The sequence below is a fragment of the Bidens hawaiensis genome, unplaced genomic scaffold, assembly GCF_021521415.1.
Source record: "Bidens hawaiensis isolate Kalapana, Puna unplaced genomic scaffold, B.hawaiensis_p1.1 tig00007678_1, whole genome shotgun sequence".
NCBI lineage: Eukaryota > Viridiplantae > Streptophyta > Magnoliopsida > Asterales > Asteraceae > Bidens > Bidens hawaiensis.
Window position 1 is genome coordinate 152,799 of NW_027491534.1, and position 27,702 is coordinate 180,500.

At 34.2% G+C, this 27,702-nt stretch overlaps 1 protein-coding gene across 1 annotated transcript; it reads left to right on the top strand.

The window, feature by feature from the left end:
- Positions 1-732: 732 nt before the first annotated feature.
- LOC143635753 (heat shock 70 kDa protein 18-like) lies at positions 733-13,624 on the top strand. Its single transcript, XM_077103509.1, has 5 exons — positions 733-913; positions 7,555-7,590; positions 8,619-10,210; positions 10,763-10,854; positions 12,589-13,624. The coding sequence occupies exons 1-5, from the start codon at positions 733-735 to the stop codon at positions 13,622-13,624; spliced, it is 2,937 nt and encodes a 978-aa protein (XP_076959624.1).
- Positions 13,625-27,702: the final 14,078 nt, after the last annotated feature.

Consider the following 27,702-nt stretch of genomic DNA (forward strand, 5'->3'; position numbering starts at 1 on the left):
AAAGAAAAACAATTTATAACCAAAGTTAATTAAGTATTGCTTTAAAAAGAAAAATTATTTATAATCAAAGTTAGGGGTATGGTTTAATTCTAATTTTAAGATGGAATGATGGAGAATGATGTATAAAGTGCCGTGATTGAATGATAGAGGAAAAGCTGATGTGACGTTGATATAGTGCAAGTGTGTCAAACGATGCAAAATTAAATTACCCATAACATATAGGCATATAGCCTTATGAATTGCAATGTTTCACTAGGTAAAATAAAAGGAAACTATGCAAATAATTTTTCTGAAACTAAATTTATTTCATTCTTTTGTTTTCTTTTTAATTAACTTTGAGAAAAACAATCTTATCAATTTTTGGCATGTAAAAGAACACTAAATAGAGCTCATTCTTTTTGTCCGTTTAATTTAAAACAAATGAATATGATTAATTTAAAACAAATGAATATGAAAGAAAGGTTATAAACGAATATAATTTTTTGTTTGTGTTCGGTGCTTTAAAAATGAAACGTCAGTATATGTGGTCGTTTGTTGATAATGATAACCTGAAGCTGATATTTGTATAAAATTGGACCTGGAACAATTTAAATTTGAATACATATATAGAGCCTAAACTAAGGTAAATGTACAAACTAAATAACGAATAATAGTCTCTTTTTTTTAGAAGCCACTGTGAAGAAGAAGAAAAAGAAACACGCGCTTTACACTTTACCTCATTTTCAAGTTATTATGGCCGAAAAAGTGACCGACTCGCCGGCGATCGGCATCGATCTCGGAACCACTTACTCCTGTGTTGCCGTTTGGAAGCACAATCGGATCGAGATCATACCTAATGATCAAGGCAACCGAACCACACCCTCTTTTGTTGCTTTTGCTGACAAGGAGCGTCTGATCGGTGATGGCGCTAAGAATCAACTGTTGATCAGTTCTTTACGTATGTAATGAAAAACATGAATGTTATGGTAAACCCACTAGTAAAACATACCTGTTACAGCAGAGAGAGTAGTCATGGCTGATGAGAATCCTCTTGTTGACATGATAGTCAGCTTGGTCGAGTTCCCCTTTAGAATGTATGTTAGTGATGGGGATTAGGGTTCTTGAGAAAACCTAATATTGAGAGATAGGGGTCACGAATTTCTTAAATGTGAGAGTTAAGTTTTTCTTATGATGTTAAATATCTCTTCCATTTATTTATATATATACACCCAAGGGGAAACCCTTGATTAGCAAGTAATGGCAATATGATCCATCAACAATTACCTAGCAAATATACTAACAAGGTATAATTAATTTTGATCTATTATTATATAAATGATAATGATGGCCACACATAAATATATATATATATCCATATATTTATTCTTACATTCTCCCACTTGGCCGAATAATCATTTATTATGAGCGTTAGATTAGTCTGCAGATTTTAACACTCATTTTAGCTTTAAACTCAAACTGGAGCAGAGAAATACAGTCATTGAATTGAACATCAGCTCAAGGCCCCCATTAATCATACTGCAGTCCTTATTTAAAACATAAGTAGTTATGATCAAAATTTATAAGTAAGCCCTTCAAATATTTGATTTATATATTAATTTGTCTATATGTCATTACGCATGCAGAACATATTAAGAGACATACAAAATTAAAATTGAGGAAATTTTATTAAATAAAATGTAAGTAGGCATAATATGCAATTAAATAAGGTCTTCAGCAAATCCCATATTAGCAACATGTTATTCAAAAACTTTAGGTGGGAGACCTTTAGTCATCGGATCCGCTAGCATATTATTTGTACTAATATGCTCAATACAAAGTTTATTTTCCTCAATTCGTTCACGCACGAACAAATACTTTGTATCAAGATACAAACCAGCTCCAGTCGAACTGTTATTGTTCGAGAAACTAACGGCAGCTAAATTATCACAGTAAAGCTTCAATGGTCTAGAAATGGAATTGACTAATTTAAGTCCAGAAATCAGATTTTTAAGCAACATTCCACAGCAGGTTGCATTATAAACAACTATATATTCTGCCATCATAGTGGAAGTTGTCGTTAGCTGTTGTTTATGACTCCTCCATGAGATGGGTTCGCGTGCTAACATAAAGATATACCCCGAAGTGGACTTCTTGTCATCTTTGCATTTAGCAAAGTCAGAATCAGAATAACCTATCACTTCTAAATTATCACTTCTTCTATAAGTTAGTTTGTAGTCTTTTGTCTTTTGCAGATAACGAAGCACCTTCTTAGCTGCTTTCCAGTGCTCAAAGCCAGGGTTAGTCTGATAACGGCCTAATATTCCAGAAATATAAGCAATATCTGGACGAGTACAAACTTGAGCATACATAAGGCTCCCGACTACTGATGCATAAGGTATCATTCTCATCTGCTCCTTTTCAACCTCTATCTTCGGGCATTGGAATGTACCAAAAACGTCTCCTTTAACTACTGGAGCTACAATTGGGTTACAATATTGCATCTTGTAACGAGTAAGGACACGATCAATGTAGGCCCTTTGAGATAATCCTAAGATCCCTTTGTGTCTGTTTCGGTGAATTTCGATGCCAATAACATAAGAAGCATCTCCGAGATCCTTCATGTCGAAGTTATGCGAGAGTAATCGCTTCGACTCATGCAACATGTCTAAACTATTACTTGCCAATAAAATATCATCTACGTAAAGGACAAGTATAGTAAATTTACTCCCACTTATCTTGAGGTAGGTGCATTGATCCACTTGATTCTTTGCAAAACCTTGTTTCTTCATGACTTCATCAAACTTTAGGTACCATTGACGTGATGCTTGTTTCAACCCATATATTGACTTTTTCAGCTTACAGACTAGATGTTCTTGACCTTTAGGTATAAAACCTTCAGGTTGTTTCATGTACACATCTTTGTCTATATTTCCGTTAAGGAAAGCGGTTTTTACGTCCATCTGATGCAGCTCTAAATCAAAATGAGCTACTAGGGCCATAACGATCCTTAATGAATCTTTTCGAGAGACAGGTGAGAAGGTCTCTTGATAATCAATTCCCTCTTTCTGAGTGTAGCCCTTTGCAACCAATCTTGCTTTATAGCGTTCAACGTTCCCATTTGGATCAAGTTTTGTTTTGAACACCCATTTACATCCTACGGGTTTGATACCGTTGGGCAATTCTACCAAATCCCAAACGTCGTTTTTCTTCATGGAGTCAAGCTCATCATTCATCGCTTTATTCCATTCAGAAGATTGTTCACTACTTATGGCTTCATTATAAGAGATAGGATCGTTAAGCTTTTCGGTGTTAACTTCAGTCAGGTAGGTGACATAATCATCAAAGTTAGTAGGTTTTCAAGACCTAGATGACCTCCTGAGTTGATTAACGGGTTCAACATTATCTTGGTTTTGAGTGTTTGATGTGCCTTCATTTTCTGTTATAACGGGTTCTGAGTGTGGAGAAGCTGAGTGTAGAGAAGTTGGTGCAGTAGGTTCAATTGCATTGGGTACAAGAGGAATAACCGTAGATACAACAATCGAGAAGTCTCCCCCCGCATCTTGTATTTCTTGCAATTCTTCATAAGGGTTGGTACTGCTCCCACTGATCTTGTAATCCTCCAGGAACACGGCACGCTTGGTTTCTACAATACGAGTGACATGGGAAGGACAATAGAAACGATAACCCTTTGAATTTTCAGGATACCCGATAAAGAAACAGGTAACAGTTTTAGGGTCAAGTTTCTTTAGGAAAGGGTTATATAGTTTTGCCTCAGTAATACAGCCCCATACTTTCATATAATTAAGACTCGGTTTCCTTCATGTCCAAAGTTCATAAGGAGTTTTAGGGACAGACTTAGAAGGAACTCTATTGAGTATATGAACGGCTGCTTTTAAGGCTTCAGTCTAGAGGAATAGAGGTAAATTAGTGTTGGCTAACATACTACGTACCATATCCATAAAGGTTCGATTTCTCCGTTCAGCGACACCATTTTGCTGAAGAGTACCTGGCATAGTGTATTGGTTCACGATCCATGGCCCTTACAAAACTCATAAAATGGACCAGGAGCCTGACCCACATCAGTATGTCTTCCACAATATTCACCTCCTCTATCTGATCTAACAACTTTTATTTGACGTTCTAATTGTTTTTCAACTTCAGTTTTATAATCCTTAAAAGTTGTTACAGATTCAGATTTTTCTTTAATGAGAAACAGGTACATGTAGCGGGAATGATCATCAATGAAAGTGATAAATGAAATATGTCCAGTTATGCCAGCAATGGGGTAAGGGCCACTGATATCAGTATGAATGAGTTATGATAAATTAGAGCTCCTAGTGGCGCCTTTTTTATTTGCCGATGTCATTTTGCCTTTTAGGCATTTGACACCTGTTCCAAAATCGGTGAAATCGAGATGTGGTAAGACTTCATTTCTCACGAGTCGGGCTAACCGGTCCCGTGAGATGTGGCCTAGACGTTGATGCCACAACATAGAAGAAGTCTCTAAGTCTCGTTTCTCTTGAATCTTTGTGAGTGATTCATCAATATTATACGACGACAAAGACTTAGAAAAATTATCATCTAGTTCTAATTTATAAAGACCACCATCCAAAAAACCATAACCAAACACTTGAGAATTAAAAGAAATAGTAAGTTTGCCATGACCATGAGAAACATCAAAACCGTCCATGTCTAACTTTGGTCCTGATACTAGATTCCGAGTAATCTCAGGAATATATAAGGTATCAAAAAGTTTAATACATAAACCAGTTTTCATTATTAATTGTAAAGTTCTCAAAGCCTTAACTTCAAGTTCTTTATCATTCCCCAGTCTTAGTGTTCTTTGGTTTCTTTCCAGCTTCCGGATTGAAAGGAATCCCTGAGTAGAATTGGTCACATGAACCATAGAACCAGAATCAAACCACCATGTATTAGCAGGAATAGTTAAATTATAGGATTCAAGTACCATAAAGAGAACATTACCTTTCTTGATCAGCCACTCCTTAAAGTCTGGGCAGTCTTTCTGCTTATGAATGTACTTCTTACAGAACTTGCAGAAAGGCTTTCCAGTGGAGTTTTGAGAGCTGGATGAAGTACCTGTATTATTCTTTTGAACTTTAGCAAACTCCTTTCTTGAATGAGTGTTCTTCCTCTTCTTGGAGCTGGTGGTAAGGTAAGCAACTTCAGGTTTATCCATCTTCATACGTTCTTCCTCTTGCACGCACATAGCAATCAGGTCACTCATGGTCCATTTGTCCTTCTAGGTGTTGTAATTGATCTTGAAAGCTTCATAGGCAGCAGGAAGAGAAGTCATGATGAAGTGCACTAGAAAACCATCACTGATCTCCATGTCTAATCCCTTTAGTTTGTGGGCCATGTCGTTCATCATCATAATGTGCCCACGAATGCCACTCCTTCCATCATACTTAGTAGTCACCAGCTTGAGAATAAGAGTACTAGCATGCGCCTTAGATGTTCCTTTGAATTGCTCCTCCACAGAAGCCAGATAGGTTTTAGCATCTTCAGAGTCTGGAATGGATCCTCTTATCGGCATGCTAATGGAGTTTTTCATAAGCATTAGGGACATGCGGTTACATCTCCTCCATTTTTCGAACAATAAATGCTCAGCAGGAGTACTGTTGGTGGTTAATGCTAGAGGTTCCTCCTCGAGTAGAGCATAGTCGAAATCCAGGAAGGCGAGATTGAGCATAAGAGATTCCTTCCAGGTAGCAAAGTTATCTCCAGTTAATGGTGTAATTCCACCATTCAGAGCTATTAATGGAAATTAGATGAGAATATTAAGATACTAAACTAGAAGAGACTTAAAGTGATCTAGGGAAAATTAAACTAAGGCAGGCATAGATAAGGACCATTTAAAATTATGAAGCTGTGATAATTAATGTCTACTATTAACATTAAACAATAGACAACTTGAATGAAAAGTTCTACTTAAACAAAAAATAAATCACCTTTGGGCAGAATTAAATTTTATTTAAGTATATGTGCAAAACAATTGTGACACATCGCCTTTGGGCAGAAGTGAAACAATCATTTTAATTATACACGAGTTAGTTTTGCTTGAATTAAATGTAACTCATCACCTTTGGACAGAAGCGACACATTTAACTCATGTTAGGCTAAACTAACACGGCTTGTATTAAGACTTGAATGATATGCTAGATGTAATGCATCACCTTTGGACAGAAGTTTACATCAACAATTTATTCAAGTTTAAGCCTTTTCATGTTTTGTAAAATCAATCAATATATATTTATATTATAAGTGTCTTACAAAACATTAATTAATTAATAGCAAAGCAACTGTTACCGCGGATCGAACTTATCGTGTTTTCGGTTTTATGAGATCTCGGAAATTATGAGTTCTCGGTTAACACTTGGGTTTTCGGTTTTTATTGTGTTTTCGGTTTTATGAGATCTCAGAAATTACGAGTTCTCGGTTAACACTTGGGTTTTCGGTTTTTATTGTGTTTTCGGTTTTATGAGATCTCGGAAATTATGAGTTCTCGGTTAACACTTGGGTTTTCGGTTTTATGAGATCTCGGAAATTATGAGTTCTCAGTTAACACATGAGTTTTCGGTTTTATTTGGGTTTTCGGTTTTAATGAGATATCAGAAATTATGAGTTCTCGGTTTTAACCAAGATTTCGGTGGTACCCAAATCAAATTATTTAGGGTAAACATATTTTGGTTCAAATTCTTTAGAGATTAATTTTATCTTCAAGATTTCCTTTTAATTTTGAAATTTATAAATTCCATAATTATTCAAAATTTAAAATCTTTGAAGATTTGTTTATTCAATTATTTTAGGAAAAACACAATCATAATCCGAATTTTAACCAAAATATATAATATTTTCGAAAAACTCATGATGAACACGAAGAACATCGCCGAAAAAACCATAAAGTTTTTAACAAGTGAGATTGGTTATAACATTGTTTTTTAAACAGTTTATGTATAACCAGATTTCAATAAGTTAAATAAGAATTTAATGATAAAATAAGAGACAGAATTCGGGTTTATCAGATTTTAGTTTCATGTTTTCCGGTTTAGATCCAGATTTAGGGAAAACATAAAGAACTGATTAATCAACATAGCTCTGATACCACATGTTGATCAGTTCTTTACGTATGTAGTGAAAAACATGAATACTATGGTAAACCCACTAGTAAAACATACCTGTTACAGCAGAGAGAGTAGCCATGGCTGATGAGAATCCTCTTGTTGACATGATAGTCAGCTTGGTCGAGTTCCCCTTTAGAAAGTATGTTAGTGATGGGGATTAGTGTTCTTGAGAAACCGAATATTGAGAGATAGAGGTCACGAATTTCTTAAATGTGAGAGTTAGGTTTTTCTTATGAAGTTAATATATCTCTTCCATTTATTTATATATATACACCCAAGGGGAAACCCTTGATTAGCAAGTAATGGCAATATGGTCCATCAACAATTACCTAGCTAATATACTAACAAGGTATAATTAATTTTGATCTATTATTATATAAATGATAATGATGGCCACACATAAATATATATATATCCATATATTTATTCTTACATCAACAAGCAATGAACCTTGCTAACACAGTATTTGGTTAGTCAGTCTTCTCGTTTCTTTTTTCTATTTTCTATTTTCTTCTACTTGTGTTTTTACTTTTTAGCGATCATCTAAAGAATATACATAAGATCTGCTGAACAAATTGTATGTACATCAATGAAATTCTAAGAAAATTGTACCTCATTGAGGTTTCTGGCAGTGGCGGATAGGGCTGGCATATTGTATATACCCATACACGATAAGACATAAACACGATAAGACACGAACACGAAATGTGTATACCTGTGCACGACACGAAAACTTATCGTGTACCTGTTTCCCAAACACGAACATGAACCTGTTAATACCTGGTATACACGATAAGACACGGTAATACATGATAAGAGCTGAAATCGATCCTACGATAGTCAAATTATTCGTATTAACCTAATTAAGAATGTCGTGAGAATGTGACGGCTGAGAAAAAGTGAGAATGTATTAGGAATTTAGGGTTTAGGATAACTTATACATACATACATACATACATATATATATATATAATTATAAAAAATCAAATCAGGTACTCAGCATGTACTTAACAGGTAAACGGGTATTTTACCTGTTTAGACACGAAAATTAACAAGTGGATTCGTGTCTACCTGTTTAGTACACGAAACCTGTTAAGGCCTTACCCGGTACCTGTTAAATTCGTGTAGGTACGTGTCGTGTATTCGTGTATCAGGTATAAATTGCCAGCCCTAGTGGTGGAGCTACGCCTAAGGTGTAGGTGTCGGCCGATCCCTGTGAAAAAATAATTTTAAAGGTATATATATGTTAAAATCCCGGTCGACCCTATGAAATTTGGACACCGACTCTCTTCCGACCCCTGTGAATTTTTTTCCTGGATCCATCACTGGTTTCTGGAGTTGTTTTAGCTGCAATTGCTCATGTTTAGGGTTTACCGCTTGTGCTGTTAGAATTAAATATTAGTTATAAAGCTAATACTCTTTAATTAATTAATGTTTATCTCGATCTGCTTCATAATATATTTATTATTTGATGTTTGTTTTTACTTGGATTTCAAGATGCTAAGAGGCTTATTGGAAGGAGATTCAGTGATTCCAAAGTGCAGGAAGACATCAAGTTGTGGCCCTTTGTCATCAAAGGGGATTCCGACACACCAAAGGTTGTGGTCACTTACAAAAGCCAAAAGATGGAGTTTCTGGCTCAAGAAATTTCATCAATGATTCTGGGAAAGATGAAGGAGTCCGCTGAGGCGTATCTTGGAAAGGATGTTAAAGACGCTGTGATAACCGTTCCCACTTACTTCAACGATTCACAACGTCAGGCTACCAAGGATGCTGGTACTATTGCTGGATTAAACGTCATTCGTATGATCAATGAGCCAACAGCAGCTGCAATCGCGTATGGTCTAGACAACAAGTCTGATATCGTTGGCAAGATAAACATGCTTGCCTTTGATCTGGGTGGTGGCACGTTTGATGTTAGTCTAATGACTATTGAGGAAGGGGGTGTTTTTGAGGTGAAAGCTGTTGCCGGTGACACTCATTTGGGAGGAGAGGATTTTGATAACCGTATGGTGGATCACTGTGTTATGGAATTCAAGAGAAGATGGAACAAGGACTTGACCGGGAACCAACGAGCACTGGGGAGGTTGAGGTTTGCTTGCGAGAAAGCTAAAAGGATTCTGTCATGTGCTACTCAGACGTCAATTGAACTGGATGGCTTGCATGAGGGGATTGATTTTTCTATGAAATTTACCCGAGCAAAATTTGAAGATCTCAACATGGATTCGTTTAAAATGTGCATCAAGACTTTGGAGACTTGTTTAAGTGATGCTAAGATGAAGAAATCATTTGTAGACCAAGTGATTCTTGTTGGTGGCTCAACTAGGATACCAAAGGTCCAGCTTATGCTGCAGGAATATTTCAATGGTAAAGAGTTATGCAAGAGTGTGAACCCTGATGAAGCGGTTGCTTATGGTGCAGCTGTTTTGGCTTCTAAGTTAAGTGGTAACACTGAGAACAGTGTTCAAGATGTGGTGTTACATGAGGTAACACCTTTATCACTTGGTATAAATTTAAAAGGAGACGTATTTGATGTCGTGATCTCGCGAAACACTTCAATACCTAAAAGTATGGCCAAAATATACCTTACATCAGTAGATAATCAATTTGGCGGCTCTATCGACGTGTATCAAGGTGAAAGATCCAGATCAAAAGATAATCATTTGTTGGGAAAATTCAGCATCTACGGAATACCACCTGCTCCCAAAGGCGTCTCTAAAGTCATGGTAGGCTTTGAAATAGATGCCAACGGAATCCTCACAGTCACCGCCTCAATAATATCCACCGGTAAGATTGAGAAACTCACAATCACCAATGCAGTGGGAAGACTCTCCAAAGAAGAGATTGAGAAGATGGTACATGATGCTAAGGAGTACAAGCTTGAGGACCAAGAATTCAAGAAGAAAGCGGAAGCACACAATGCATTAGAGGATTGGGTATACAACCTGAAGAACAAGATCGAAGAGCCAAGTGTCAAGAAGAGTATGCACCATGAGATTTTGCAGGTAATGAAGAAAGCCGTTGATGAAACTACCAGGTGGCTCGAGGACAACCAAGATGTATCTTTTGCTGAGCTTCACTCTAAGAAGGTACACCTAGACTTTGTTTGCAAGCCACTGGTTTAGGTTTATGAATTGGCTGCTGAATAGTAGAATTTAAGCTTGTGTCGATATATATCAATGGTTGCTAATTAATGGATTAATATAAGTGGATACTTCTATTGATGGTTGAATCTGGTAGATGCTTAGAGCTCTACTTTGTCATGACTCGTATGTATGGATTTTAAATAGTGTATAATTATTAGCTATATAAGATAGTCATATTTTGTTTCTTTGTTGTCAAGAATAACTTGGTAAGCATTTACGTGACAAATCAACTAGATTGATTTGCCTTAATATATGATGATGTTTTACTAAGTGGAAGGTACGTTTTGCAACATAGAACTGTGCAAAAAAAAAAAAAAAAGACATTTGTATTGGATTTCATATACACTCTTTGTTGAGGATCACTAGATTCTTTCATCTCCGTCTCACGCGATCATGATGCCCTATAAAGTGTTTTTATTCTTTGTCGGATTTCATTTTTCTTTGTTTGGGCTTCCTAGATTTTGAACTGTTATTTAAACTGTAACTCAAAATCAGGACCTAATATTTACCTTCTTTTATTCTTCAATATGCACTTCAAGGTCACTTCAAAAAGAAAGTGTGGATGATGAATACAGTAATCGTAAATGGTAAATATGAAGGCCAGGTTTTTTCTTTTCTCTTTTTTTGTTTGGGCTTTTCCTACATTATTTATCTTCTATTATGTATAAGTGTATAACAGTTATAATCAAAGTTTAAATAAAAATAAGGGTAAATTGCAAATTTCATATATATTTTTGAAAAGCAAAAACAATTTTGAAATTCAGTTTAAAGCTTTTCAGGCCTTAAACTGAAGCTTACCAAACAACTTTTACCTTTTCAAAAATTAAATAAGCAAGCAAGGAGTTTTAAAAGCTCACTTAAACACCCCCTGAGTTAACCTATACCATATATATGTGTCATATCCTATATCATATTTTATGATTGGTTATTATAAATACTTAACTTAAGCATGAATTGTAAGTGTTTGAGAAGCATGTGTTTCATAAAAGAATGAGTGAATTACAAGGCTTTTTCTCTTTCCCCCGTTCCCTTTTTTGTTCAATCTTTAAGGTAGCCGCGACGTTAAATTCAACTTGTTCCCGTGGCTGAAAAACATAAGCAAAAGGATTAGTTTTTATAGATAGTCATGGTGCAAATTCAACTTTATTAATTTTCATTTGTAAGTTGTTTGGTTGTATCCCTCTTTCTTATATTTCTTCTCTTCTAACCGTCTAGCTTCTTGCTTATTGCTTGAGAACCCGTTTGGTTTTTCAATGTTAGCTGGCAAAAAAAAAAAAAAAAGAAAAAGAAAAGAAAAGAAAGAAAAAAGAAAATTGATTCCTATACATAAATATGGTAACTTGGTTTGTTCAATTAAGATTTTGTTTCTACCCTTTTGTGGATATATTTTGATGTCTATGGATTTTTTAAATGCATCATGATGAAGACACATCTACCTACGCGTTGGTTTCTTAAATGAATATTTTATATAAGATTGGATTCCATGATGTCTAGCTTGTAAGTATGTTAATTAACATTTTCTTTTTAACTTGAATAGTCATTTTTTTTCTAACTAATTTTTTTATGTACTTTTTATCCCATGTTTTATATAAGACTACACCATGCAATCATTTGCAATTACACCAGACTAGTAGTTATTCGAAATATTTTGAATAGTCACTTTTAAACGTCGTCTGAGTCAGCCTCTCACTTAAAATATGTATTTACTTTTAATTCTATATTTAAGGTAAAAATTAAAATGTGGAGCAAAGTGTACATAAATTTTTTTTATCAAAATTTAGTAAGATTGAATGTCTATTATGCATTCTTCTTTTTATCTCACATGATTGTAGTAGTGTACTTTCAATAAATTTATAGGGTTAGGTTATAATGGGAAAATTTATAGGGTTAGGTTATAATGGGAAGTATAGTTTTTGTAGGAAGCATAAAGGGAAGGTTGAGATTAGTTTAGAGGGAAATCAAGTGTAAACATAAGGGGAAGGGTATAAAAGAAATAACACATTTGTTGACTTTCTCTCTTCACATGCAAAGCAAATGCCAAATTCCTCCATCATTTTAAAACGTTCATAACTTTTTTTTACTACTTTTTTATTGAAAAACAAATTCACCATAATAACGAGTGTCTAATATGAGTACCATATTGTAATAAAAAATTAAAAAAAATTAGTGGGTTTTTTACAAATTGTGTTTTACAAAATGTGTTATATAATAGTATTTTTCATTGTGTTTTTTTATTGTGTTTTTTTCATTGTGTCATAAAATTGTGTTTTTTATTGTGTTTTTTTACCATATTGTAATATAAAAATTAAAAAAAAAATTAGTGGGTTTGCTTGCGAGAAAGCAAAACGGATTCTGTCATGTGCTACTCAGACGTCAATTGAATTGGATGGCTTGCATGAGGGGATAGATTTTTCTATGAAATTTACTCGAGCAAAATTTGAAGATTTCAACATGGTTTCGTTTAAATTGTGCATCAAGACTTTGGAGACTTGTTTAAGTGATGCTAAGATGACGAAATCGCGTGTAGATCAAGTGATTCTTGTTGGTGGCTCAACTAGGATACCAAAGGTCCAGCTTATGTTGCAGGAATATTTTGATGGTAAAGAGTTATGCAAGAGTGTGAACCGTGATGAGGCAGTTGCTTATGGTGCAGCTGCTTTGGCTTCTAAGTTAAGTGGTAACATTGAGAAGGGTGTTCAAGATGTGGTTCTACGTGATGTCACTCCTTTGTCATTTGGTGTAGCAGTAAAAGGAGAAGTATTTGGTGTTGTTATCCCAAGAAACACTCCAATACCTACAAGTAAGGCCAGTCCATTCACTACATGCTTCGATAACCAATCTGAAGCCGCTATTGTGGTTTATCAAGGTGAAAAATCCAGATGTACAGACAACCATTTCTTGGGTGACTTCAAAGTTTCTGGAATACCACCTGCTCCCAAAGGAGGCTCTCAAATCATGGTATGTTTTGAAATAGATGTCAACGGTATCCTCACCGTCACCGCTGGGATTTCATCCACCGGTAAGATTGAGAAACTCACAATTACCAATGCGAACGGAAGATTATCCAAAGAAGAGATTGTGAAGATGGTAAATGAGGCTGAGAAGTACAAACTTGAGGATCAAGAGTTCCAGAAGAAAGCAAAAGCATACAATGAATTAGAGGGTTTCGTGTACACCATGAATAATAAGATTAAAGACTACGGCATCAAGAAGAGGGTGCCCTCAAAGACCATGAAGGAAATGGAGAAAGCAATAGCTGAAATGAGTAAGTGGCTCGAGGACAACCAAGATGCACCTTTTGCTGAGCTTCACCTTAAGAAGATGCACCTCGAATTTGTTTGCAAGCTGCTGGTTTAGGTATAGGAATATGGTTTTTTGCTGAATAGTAGAATCTAAGCTTGTGTTTATATTTTATATCAGTGGTTGCTAAATAATGGAACGTAAGTAAGTGGATACTTCTATTTAGGTAAAACTGGTAGATGCTTAGAGCTCTACTATTTCCATGACTCGTATGTATGGATATTTTATAAGTTTATATTTTGAAGTAAAAGTTAATTCATATTTTATTGCTTTGTTGTCAAGAATGACTTGATAAGGTTTACGTTAATTGATTCGTCGGGTTAACAGATGATGTTTTATTATGTGGAATGTGTTGCAACAGAGATGTGTGCATTAAAATAGGACATTTGTGAGGATCGCTGGATTCTTTCTTCTACACAAGTCGAGCCGCTCATGAGTTCTTGCTAGATTATTTCTTTTACACGAGTCGAGCCGCTCATGAGTTATTTGAAATGAGCTCGAGCCTGCTCTCTAGTGTAACACCCCAGCTAAAGCGGAAACGCCTCGAGTGTGACGTACAGATTGTTCAAACACACGTGACACTATTAGGTGACCATAATAACATTTTTTCATTTAAATCTTCATGTAACATAAATTTATCAAATAGTACAAGTTGTAACAAATAAATAAACAAATGATAAGTTGTTCTTTGAATATCCTATAGGCATGCTATGTGTCTTATAACTTTCATCCTCGTATCTTTACACCTGTAACATATGTATAAAATAAAGTCAGCTATGAACATAGCTGGTGAGATTTCCACAATTTGATATAATACGTAAAAATAATATAATTCATGGACAAGTGATAAACGAGCAAGTAAGTCCTTTCCAGTTGGTATCAACCAACGTACTCGGGTAATCGCGCAAGTAAGGTCCTTTCCAGTTGGTAACAATCAACGTACTCGGATAATGAGGCCCTTTTCCACTTGATACAAATGGACCTGAGTGCAAAGGGGGGTTGGTACATACCAGAGACTTAACCATCAGGCTAGTTCAGAATATTTGTTATGGGTTGAAAACATAAAATATTTATTCATTAGTATTCAGTTCATCTCCTTCATCAAAAACCCTAGGTTTTCTATTCCACCAATTCATCCCATGTTTGATCAAATCACGTTAGGGGTTTTATTAGTTGACGAAAAACGAATCAAAACCATGTAACTATTACCTGTAGATATTATGACTTGACGGTGAACGGAGCTCGCCGGAAAACAAACTGGTATGATTGATTACAAGAATTATAGAGTATATTAGATGAAGAAAAATTATTGGGACGAGTTTAGTTGAATATTTGGATTGTATTTATACTAGTAATTGGAGCATAAACTCGTTAATTGATGTTGAATGCGTAGGCCGGTTATCCGGCGGTGGTTACGGAGTTGATTGACGTTATTAGGAAGTTATAACGCAATTAAAATGCCGATTAATGTTGGTTATTGTCGTCTACGTTCGTTATACTAATTTAACGGGTCAAGGGAACGGAAAACGCGAGGTTTTAGGGGCTGTCTGGGGTCGTCGGAGTCCGCCGTGGTCGCCGGCAATTTGCTCCGCCGGAAAAACGTAAAAAAGGGGTTGGGAAAGTGGGTTTTGGTTTTAATATTTTTATTATAATATAATTTTAATACAAGTTACACCTTTAGTCCTTGTACTTTCCAGCTTATTTAAAATAGAATTGATATATATTTACAATTTCAACCTTTAACTTCGAAATGCTATAAAATGAAATAAGAAATTATAAGAACTTGGATATTTTTCGTATTATACCCGAATAGTGTGCAAATCGTTTAAATAAAGACTTTAAATCCCGGCGTTTCGTTATTTGAAGAAATTGAATGTATGATAATCGTAATCTTTATATAAGCGATGAACACATAACAAAACAATATTGAAATGATAAAACGAGTCAATCTAACGAATGTGAATACAACAAAAAAAAAATGAATGACATGTAAAATACATGAAACAAACGTGAGATATAAAATGATATATATATATATAACCGAAAATTTAAAATGGGTCAGGTTTTCATGTTTGAAAAGTAACGAATGTTACATCTAGCCCAAACAAGTTCTTTTTATTTATATACTTTTTAATTAATACATTTATGTAATTACTGTTAATATATATGATATTATGATAAAAATAATTAAGATATATTATATTGTATAGAAAAGGCTTGCGACTTGGAAAGCTCATACTTTATCAATGGGGTCGCATCACCTTGTTGAAATCTGTCTTAGAGTGCATTTCAAGTTATTATTTCTCGCTTTACCAAGCTCCTGTGAAAGTATTAGAGAAGTAGAGGCCAAAAGAAGAAAATTCTTATGGGGGAAACGAGAACAATTCGAAGGCGTGTTGGGTGGCATGGCATAAAGTGACAACGCCCAAGAAAATGGAGGTTTAGGTTTTTGTCCGTTAAAAGACTCTAATGTTTCTTTATCATCAAAATGGAGGTGGAGGTTGAAGATAGAAGAAGACAGTATGTGGAGAAATTTCTTTACGACAATGCATATATCACACTTCGAGATTGTGGCCAACATTCCCACATAATAAAAGGCTCAATGGTGTGTGGGATACGATAATGAAAGTTGAAAAATCTCTTGCTGTTGCCAATATTTCGCTACTCAATATGATTAAAAGTGAAGTCGGAGATGGGCAAAAAAACACGGGTTTGGTTGGATGTTTGGATTGAAAACAGTCCATTAAAGAACCAATTTCCTAACTTGTTTGTGTTTGAAGTGAACAAAAGGTGTTTGGTTGCAGATCGTTGCATTAATAATGATGGGGTTTATTCAATGAATTGGCATTGGAAATCTCAGCTCGTGCATGCAAACGTTGTAAACGAACTAATGGAATTGTTAAAACTATTTGTACCACTTCAGGTTTAAAGGAGATCAAGATAAATGTGTGCGGAGAGGAGATATCTCGAAGGCGTATACAGTTGCGGCAATGAAAAAGCTTCTTTATTAGGTTAATCCTTCTATTCAATCTAGCATTTTGAAGTGGAATAATTGGGTTCCTTTGAAGGTAAACGCAATAGCTTGGAGGACGCTTTAGAATCGTTTGCTTACAAGTGAGAATATGATCAAAAGAAGCATCCTTTACGGCCCGGATATATGTGTTTGTTGTATGGTAGCAGGGGAGTCGGTCGATCATATTTTTGCGTCCTGTTATGTGGCGAGTGTGGTATGGCAACGTGTCAGTGTGGTGTAATTTACAGCCCGTTAATACTGGTTCGATCAGAGATATCCTTTTGGTTTTTAAACAGGTTCCAGAAATCGAACACAAGAGGAAAATGGTTCAAGCGATTATTATGGTGGCTATATGATGCTTGTGGAGGGCCCGTAACAAACTTATTTTCGAGAAAAAGCCTTTGAAGATTGAGAACGTTATTGAAGATATAAAGGTTCTTAGCTATCTATGGATTAAAAATAGGGCAAAACGCTTAAATTTAGATTGGGATAGATAGAGGATGTTGATTGAGTAATTGTTGTTTTGTTTGTTGTTTGTTCCAGCCCTTGCTACCTTCTTGATAGAAAGAATTTTGGTTTTTTTCTAATAGAAGTTTGTTGTTCAAAAAAATATACCTTAATAATTATAAAAGTAAATAGATAAAAATTAAATTTTAATAAATAGCAAACAAGCAGAGTTAAAGTTTGAAAAACTGTTCCTAAGGCGGTATCTGACTTTTTTGTTTTTGTATTGCTATTTTTCTTGCATTATTTATCTTCTTAACTAAAAAGGTTACAAATAATTGTAAATTGATAATTTCATCCAATGTTTTATTATTGCTAGGTATGTTTGAATATATTTACCAAAGATTAAATAGCATCTTATTATCTACACTATATTGTAATGCGTTAGAAAATGACATATTAATATTTTAGTAATACAACTATTAATGTTTATTGTACAACGTTCAATACACATGATTAATAGTTTAAGGAGAGAAAATTGTGTTTTAAGCACAATCATGACTTTGTGGTTATTCAAAGAATACATAACTGATTTATTTCCTTGGATCTCTTAAACAGGCCCGAGGGCCTCCTTTACTGCTAACGCAGACCTGCCCCACCTGTCAAGCCTCCTAACCGATCAACAACACAACACTTTTTATTTGATTCAAGAGAAAATAAGGCCGAAAATTTTGTACTAAACGGATCTGAACCAACCCAAACCTACGTACAAAAGTTAGTGCTAGAGCCACACCCCAGTTTACCAACAAAAGCCTTGTTAAGGTCTGCACCCAAATCAGCCAAATTACTAGAGATCTTAAAATATGCTTCCAAGGTTCCGAGCAATACACCTTTGCCATAATTGCATTCCAAGATCTCAAGTTATGATGGATAGCCCGAACGACCTTTCTCAAGAACGACTTGATATAACTCATCAAATCGTAAACACACACGAAACAAATATTGAATAACTCTCAAAATTCAGAGGAAATATAAATAAAAAACCTCTATTACACATAACTCATGTTTCTCTTGATGAACCTAACTCGGTTGCATCTTGTGTGTTCTATAACATCTAACCATAGCTTGTTTTATATAGACTAACTTTTGGTTGCTAGCCAAGACATTATCTCTTTTAATTACAACTGAATTAGGAAACATATTGTAATTAAAAAGCATAACCAATTTGTGACATGAAGTCCGAAATTACCAATACGTTCTCCACAACCCACATAGTTATTAGGAGCTATAACCTTTTGTCAAGCCACCCAGTTGATTTTTGTGCTCGCCTCAAAAGAAGGCTCTATGCATCCGATCCATACTGTCAAATGTGAAATGCCAATAATAGCACTCTAAGGCCCAATACATAGCGAAGTAATACTGTGGTAAAGCATTTATCAGACTTTATAAAAGATGCCCTCCCACCAAAAGATAATCGCATTGCTTTCCAAATGGCCAACCTTTTTGAAAAATGTCTGGGATCGGTTTCCAAGACTTAATGAGATTCTTGCTTGACCCTGTTGGGATTTGTATACCGGCTTTAAATTTTTATTTTTATTTTTTATTTTTTTTCCTGTCAAAACGGAAGCCTAAACGTTACACGATTTAAAATCATTTTGTATTCCTAGCCAAGATCCATTTGCAAGACACATAACCAACCACAGCCATAGAGTGTTTAGAAATCACAACCTTTTTAGCGTAGTAATAGATCGAGTTGTTGTAGTTGAAGGAATCGGGAGCTTCCCTCTACAAGTATCCTCACTGAGCATTTCTTTTCATGTGATGATGCTAGCCATCCAACTCCATAACCGTCAAGATGAATATATGAAACTCAAAGAAACCGATGGGCATATCCAAGTTTTTTCCTTTGCGTTCGGAAATTTTCGAGAGACGGATCACCGACAACGTTCGAGTTTTTCTGTCGGTCTAATTAAGTTATTCGGGTTGAGTCACATAATAAAAATAACAAAAATCAATTCATTTCAAATTTTCTTGAATCCTTGGGTTCCACGCCAAATGTTTGTTGGAAAATTAGAATATAGTGAATGGAAATTAATTTTTTGAAATGATGATTATTAGACTCTTCATATGGTGAAATTCAACCGATCTCTTATCACCATTTCTATAATTATATTAAAAAACACTGTATTTATCTCTTCTGTTTAATTAAATAATATTTTTTTGTACTTTAATTGTTACAATTTCTCTCTGCACCCTATAATTTACAAAAAAATCAATACCTTTTCCCCAAATTTACAAAAAAAATCATTACCTTTTCTCTCTCCACCTATAATTTATACTCACAACCACTCAAAACTCCACCCTATGATTTACAAACTCCTCTTACAAAATTTTGAGGGATCAGATGAGAATGCTCTAAGTAGAGTTACTTAATGAATTTTTTATTAGTTTTTATTAGACTTTATATCTCTAATTAAATTCTTAATTAAGAGATATTCTTCATCATCCATAACTTTTATACACAGTAGGCTATATGACTCATTTTGATTATGCTAGAAAAACGAATAAGCTTGAAAATATAAGGAAAAATGTATGCATACATGAAGAGTTCTAGATGAAGAAGAAAGTCCTGAAGACCCATAAACCTATAAAGAGATGAGTTTCTCTATTTGATTCCCATACCTTTTCATTCTTTTTATTTTTCCGCAAGTTCTAACACTATAATATACCTGATGTACCCCCGGGTGCATGGACATCTCCGGCAGTACAAAATGCTTCGGTTGTTATACCCTGGGGGACAGATGCGTTGTCTTATGTAGAGGCGCGAAATCAGTTTTAAGGGAAGCGTGTTGAACACGCGCCTCAGCCACAACCGTCAACTTTGTCTTTGTTCATTCTTGCAGCCAAAGAGACTACTAGAAGCCGTTGTGATAAAAATTGGAAAATTTATTTTTTTAAGTTATTGTTAAGGAGATTACAAGAAGATGTTGCTGAATAACAAATTGAAGACTTTATCATTTGAAGATCTTGAGTTGAATCATTTAACATACTTGCTATGTTATTTTATTGTTTATTTTTGTTTAGTATTACGGTATTTGTACTACTTATTTTCTCATGATAATAACAAGAGTATCAATTATCATTTGTATTAATTTTAATATAAAAAGTGACTCATTTTCCTACTATATGGTTATTTGAAATTTTCTTGAATCATTTCATTTAGTAGGTTATGAAGGAAGATTGTCCAAATCAACAAATTCATGAGCATAATAGAGGTTGAAGATTCAAGTTCTTCAACTTTTGTTTTTTTAGATATCGTTTTATATTTATGATTTAAACTCTAAATTAAACATTATCACACCAATTTCACACATTTATTCTATAATGCCAATGAGCTAGTGGTGAAGACTTGGTGTTTCATGTGACCCAGGTTTGATTTATGTCCCCATCATTTAGAGACATCAGGGTGATGATGGGAGACTATACGAGTATGTGGCTTTCACTAGTTGGATACTTGAACTCAACAGATTTCATCTCACCACATTGTCGTGCCTTCGGGTGAGTGTTCATGGGCGTTGGCCTTAGATTAGGGTTTTTCCCGGTTCGAAGATGTAGTGAATTTAGTCAGTAGCTCTTTTGAAGGATTCGTTGGCCGTTAAAAAAAAATTAAGCCTATAACTACAAAATCCTTATTTCAATCATAATAGAAAAACCCACAATTTTCTAATTTCTTGAGAGGCATTTAAAGTTAATAAAGGAAAATAAACATAAAGCGTACATGTTCCGGAGATGCTTGATGTCGATTATCGATGTTCTCACTGCCCATTCCGATTGCTAATGCCCAATTCCAACAGTTTGTCGATTGCTAGTGGTAGAGCACTGCCGCACTGGAGTTGTGGAGTATGTTATTGTCACACCCCGATCAAAGGTGGCGGAACATGCCGAGGTGTAACGATTGTCCATAAGCACATGACACTAATTAAAGTGACTGTATTTAATAAACTCATTTCATTTCACAACATCGAAAATGTCACATAACAATTATCCATAAAATAACCATAAACAAGATATCACAAAATATGGCAAATTTGATATTGTTCATTTTTACTAATATCCTAAAGTCTTTGATGTCGTTTTCTTCACAATCATAAACCAACCAAGATGCAAACCTGCAACATTTCATAAAATAAAGTTTGTCAACACAAAGGTTGATGAGCAATTCATAAGTTTAATCATACTAGTATATAATAAAGATAACCACAAAACTTGCATACGAAACGATAAATAAAAGTGGTAATTTGGATAAATAGATATCGCTAAACACATTAGCGACACCTAGCTATAAGGGGATGCCAAATAGTATAGGATTTTATAGTATCGTTAATTGCATTACGTTAACGACACCTTGCTATAAGGGGATGCCAAATAGTCTAGGATTTTATAATTCCACCAACCAAAAGCGATAAACACATAGGCATATAAGCATAGAACACCAAATTGAGCAATTATTTAGGTAAAGTATACAACTACGTTTGCGGTTTAAGATTCAAATATAAAGCATTTTATTGAATAAGTATGAAATGCCACCCCCAAAATAAAAGATGGAAAATGGGGTATGAAGTACTCACCTTCAATTAGTAAACTTGAAAGATAATTATTTGCAGATTTGTCGGAACGACGAGTTTAACGCACAATGCCTAAAAAAAAGAAGTCTTGAATTTAGAAAGGTTGTCTTGAAGGTCTTTAAACAAAATAAATGTTGAGAAATATAAATAATTAAAGTTCAAGGTTTAAAATGTAACTATTTAAGAATTTATAATAATAACCCTTTAAAAATGTAAGTTTGCTCGAAACCGGGTTAAAGTATCTAACCTTAATATTTACTTAACCTATGTTAAGTAATAAGGTGGGTAAAATGCAAGAATGCAAATCCCTTTGGAATAAAGATACTAAAACGGTTTTTTTTATCGAGTGTTCGGGTTGTCGGTTCGGGTCTTGATAATTGGTCAAACCCAAAGTCAACTTTCCAAAATATTGAATGTTATGAGATAACTCAATAAAATTTAGTAAGACTTAACCAAGTATGTAGTTCCATTGTTTTAGAACTAACAACGCACGTTAAGCGAGTGTTCGGTTTTGTCGGTCCAAACTTTGTTATGAGATCAAGTTGGATCCAACATTTCCAAGTACTTAAGAAAATATTTAAAAATCAATTTGTAACTATTTTTAAAGAAATATACAAGTCTTGATGGCTAAAAAAAAACACACTTGTGTGTCTTAAGCGAGTAAGAATCGGTTTGGTTTCCACATGTCCAAACACTAAAGAACTTGTATAATAATGTACTAAGTTTTACAACCAAAAGTTAACAATAAAGTCTTTAAACAAAAGTTCGGTTTTCGGTTCGGATCGTGTTTCGGGTTAAGACCGAGGTAAGATTCTACAAACTCATAACCATAGAATTTGTAAAAATGATTTTAGAAACTTAGATCTAACAATAAGTATGTTTAAACAATTATTTAACAAAACTAGTAACAAAGTTCGGTTTACGGTTTAAAGCTATTTACGGTTAAACCGAAGCATAGACTCTTAAAAACCCATAACCATGGAACTTGTAAACATGACCAACAAACTAAAATAAGCAAGATTAATATGTATGAACAAGTTATATAGATGTATATATATCAAGGACACGAAGTCCTCCATGAAGCCTTGCCTTATGAGGAAAGAAACCTCACCGACCAGAATCGGAGAAGTAACTACCAAAGGTAAACAATGGGTGTATATTATATATATGTTGCACAACCATAAACAAGTATTAATAAGGCTACATAAACTAATTAAGATGAAAGACTAAAAACCTTCAAGAACACTTAAGAAGATAACCTTGAATCTTTGATGTTTGAGAGAGTTTTTTTTTGGAGTTGTAGCAAGGGAAAATGAAGAGGAAAGGTGGTGTATATATAGGGTAATGTTGGTGGTCAAATATGGGTGTGAGAAACAAGAGTTTTCATGCAAAATGGATTAAGACAAAAACAAAAAACAACAAAAAAAATAATAATAAAATAAATAAATAAATAAAAATAAAGGTAGGATGTTTTCAAGACCCAACAAGTGTGAAACAATATTGTAACATAAATCCATCATTTTGATTATAACATAAACTTCGGTTTACAAATCGGGTCGGTTTACATAATAAACAAATACAAAAAAACGAATACAAACAAGACCCGAAATTGACGAATGTCACAGTTATTGGCGGGAAAGTGCCAATCCCGTATGTTTTTCAATTAGTCAATTCGGTTTAAATGGTCATGGATTACGTTAAAATGGCAATGAGTTATTAAGGGTTTGGTGTAAAGGTTTTTACGGGTTCGATGTCTTAAATTTATGGGTGTGATGTCGAAATACACGAATATATGACTATTTTTTTTATATGAGTTCGACGAAACCCATACCCATTTAGCTACCTACGCCTTTAAGAAACAATATCATTAATTAGATTCACATATTAGACTATCTCCAATGCACTCTTAATGTCATTGCTAGCCCTTACATATCCTTACCATTGGAGAATTATGCACTGACATGTTTGAAACAACCAAGCCCTTCCACAAGGACCTTAGTTTTTGTTGTTTTCTGCATATGAGTGGACCCAATTAAGTAAAAGAAAATGTTTTATTTAAATTTTGCTTATAGCGTGTATGTGATAAGGTGAAAACTAAGAATGGTAAGAATATTTGTAAGGTTAGAGATGAAATAAGGGTTTTTAAAGAGATCTGAAAGGATATGACGTGTGACAGATGATGTGACCCCTAAGAGCTCATACTAATTTTATTTACAACTCAAGGCAACCTAATTTTTATTAAAAAACTAATTTCTCTTTCTTTCACATACACAACCTAATCTAACTTTTCACTTTTATTCACAACCTAACTCAAACCAATTTTTTTAATACATATATCTTATTTAGGTTATTTATTTTATAAAATTTACTATATCTATTATAATGCTTATTTTTAAACAATATTATTTTAATTGGAAACATTTAAAGTATTTTTCCGAACCTAATAATTTATTTACAAATTTTAACAATACAAAATTTTACAAACTCACATTTAAAAAATACATATTTTTAATAGCACTCTATTTTGAGTAAACTTTATCTCAAAATGTTCATAAAAAAACTAAACAAAATTGTGCTTTTAGATTTTTAAATAGATTAAATAATATAAATTATTAAAAAAATAAAATATATACAAAATGAATTGTTTGGAAAAAAAAGAAAAATAATAAATTAACTAACCACTAGGAATTTGCCATGTGGCCATGGTGTGGGTTGCAACCTAGGTTGAGCAGACAACCGGTGCACAACCCAACATTAGGTCACTAATAAACATGGTCTTAAGGGCATACATAGCGTTGTGGATAGTCTTAATATTTAGTATACATATATATATGCAACTAGTTTGAGGGCGTGTATTACACGGTTAATTGATAAAAATTTAAACTTTAACCATTAAGTGAAATACAATCAACAAAAATGATCATATAATGTTAATAAAGTTACAATTTATAATTAACAACAGAAATTACATAACTAAGATTAAACAAATATGTTGCAAATAAGTAAAACCTTCATTGTATACTACATTTGTGATTGTATTGGTCGGTATACACTGTATATCAAAAATCAATATCTTTAGTCCATGTTTACTTGTAACTCTTGATAAAGTAACAAATAGGCATGCTTATAACTCTTTTTGTGTGACAGATAAGGTTCTTCAAATGCATTTAAAAATAAAAAATCTTTAGTCCATGCCTAATAAATGATACTATATCCATGATACCAACAAAAAAAAATATCCATGCACATAAAATATCATACCTTTTAATTAATTAATATGATGTCATTTGAGATTATCTGCTAATTGCATTTAATAAAAATATTGAATTCATATATTGAAATGACTTAAAGAATAAGGACTATATATTGAAATGAGCTGAAAAAATGTGAGGATGGCTATGAGATTGACAAGTGGCAAGAATATGTAGTCTTTTATTAGAGGCGGCAGTGGGGATGAATGGCGGTGGGAATTAGGGTTTGTTATTTGGGTTGGGTGTGTGTTATGAAAAGAAAAGGACAGAATAATAAAAGGATCCGGAAACTATTATTTGGACGGGTTGATCCGAAATAAAAACCATTTATTGAATATAGGTTAAAAAAAGTGAGGAGTGATGAGAACTTGACAAATGGCACAATTAAGTAGCCTTTTATTAGAGTAGTAAGATCATATAGATCAAAACATAATATAAAACACCTGACTTTTAAATATTTGTAGATCGTAGATCCGTGTGTTGTTTTCACCTATTTTGCCAATCAAAACTATGATTCGCTGCTTTCCAAACAACCCTCATGGATTTTTGATAAGCAAATAAAAGAAGAAGAAAAATTAATAACAAGAGCATTATCCATCCAAAATATGTAACTCACAAGCTTGTGTGGTGTTCCTTAATGTTTCCTTGCATTTTAATTTGGACTAAATTCTGCTCTTTTTGTGTCAAAGTTGTCGAACAACCTACTATATAACTGAAAAGGAGCAGCAAGAAAATTATTCACTCAAGATGTGCATAAATAAAAGGTCATGGCCAGCCATACTCCGAAGTACATAGAGTCTATATTGATGTAACTTTTCCATGCCTTCTCTTCCTATTTTGACATCAGCCAAAAGCCTGGCTGCCAAAAGCAAAGAAAGACAAGAGACGAGTTTTGAATTTTGAGTTAACGTGTACATGAGGCATGAAGCATTACATAATCCTATAAACATGGCTTAGGATCCTCCCACACCACTAGAGATTCTCACACACCATTTTTTTTCCTATACGGCTCGTTTAGGGCTATACGGTCGTATAACACCTGAATCGTATCAGTTTGTGTTGGATGCTTATCGGTCATTGTGTGTAGTGCCTCGTATAGCCCTATACGGGCCGTATAGGCCTATACAGGCGGTATAGACAATTTTTTAGACACAGTTTTAAATATTAATACATTGATATCTTACATTTTAATATATTAAGTACATAACATACTTGGCTAAATTTGATATTTTAGAATAGAATAAATTGTCTATTAACATTTACATATCATACTCGGCTAAATAATTTGTAGTTGTACCCGAGAACATTTGTTTAAAATTATATTACGTTACACTTTATAATAGTCTATACACAATAATCAATCAATGATTAAGCAAACAAGAAAACCTTTGGCTAAAACATACGGATAAACATCTGGTCCATATACATAAAAATAAAAGTGAACCGCAAAATACATCATGTTCCAAACACATGGTTCACATACATAAAAGTAAACAATTCACACTAAAATACATCAACTTAATCTTATCAACCATCATATAAAAATCTTTAAGCTTAGAGACCTGAAATTCTGTCTATATGGTTCGTATAGCACTATACGGCTCGTATGGGCTCGTATAGTCGTTTTTCGGCAGCTTTTAACAGTGGTCAAAGATAGGCTGACTTTTTCTGCAAAAGTTTTATATACAGTCATATAGCCCTATATAGCCCGTATAGGTTTTATGGCGTGTCAGGGAGCAATACGAACCGTTAAACACCTATATGGCTTGTATAGGTCTACACGGTCGTATAGGTTGCAAAAAGCTGTTTTTTTGTCTCATGTCAGTCATGCTTAGCCTATACTGTCCGTATAGCCCTATACGAGTCGTATAGGCATGTCCAGTCAGGGTGAGGGTGGTGTATGAGAATCACATTCCTTTATCAACACTTTTTGCTTTTTTTTTTGTATATAAATAATCCAATAAACATTTTATAAGCACTTTTTTTTATATAAATAATCCTAAAAACAAATTTTTTTGTATTTAAATAATCCTATAAACTCCCCTGGATAGTGACGTAACACACAACATTCAAGCAGGTTGGTGTAGGTGGAGAGCAGCTACGGGGGTTTTGTGTGATAGGAGGTTCCCAACTAAATTAAAAGGGAATTTTATAGGATTGCTGTTAGACCTGCTCTGTTATATGGAACAGATTTTTGGGCCATCAAGAAAACACAAGCACGTAAGATGGAGGTGGCAGAGATGAGGATGCTGAGGTGGATGTGTGGGCACACAAGGTTGGACCGAATAAGAAATGAGGTTTTGTTACACCCCAATCCAGGGCCCAGGAGTGTGACCATCAGTTGGTATTTGTTTTGTAAATATATCAGAGTAGCGGGTTTATTTTAGCGGAAGTCTTTAAATATTAACATATTAATTTACATTATCAAAATTTCTCGGGAATTAAACAACCGAGTTTCAGTTTTACAAAACCGTGATATTAATAATACAAGGATTTGTAATATTCAAAAATGAGCCATCTCGAGCAATCTTCTATGACTCAAATCCTTGTACATCATATATTATCATCTAGTTACCTGCAAGGGTGGAAAAACACGTCAGCTATATGCTGGTGAAACGTTGACTCGATAAAACATTTATAACAGTCGTTAAATACAAACATAGTTTTCTGTTTCACAAACTCAGCAGGAATGCCTGTCCATTCCCGGGATTTATACTACTGCCTTACATACACAATTCAAAGGTTTCCCGAGTATATAGCCCCTGTTTGGAGACAACCTTCCCCTAGGCTATATAACCCTGT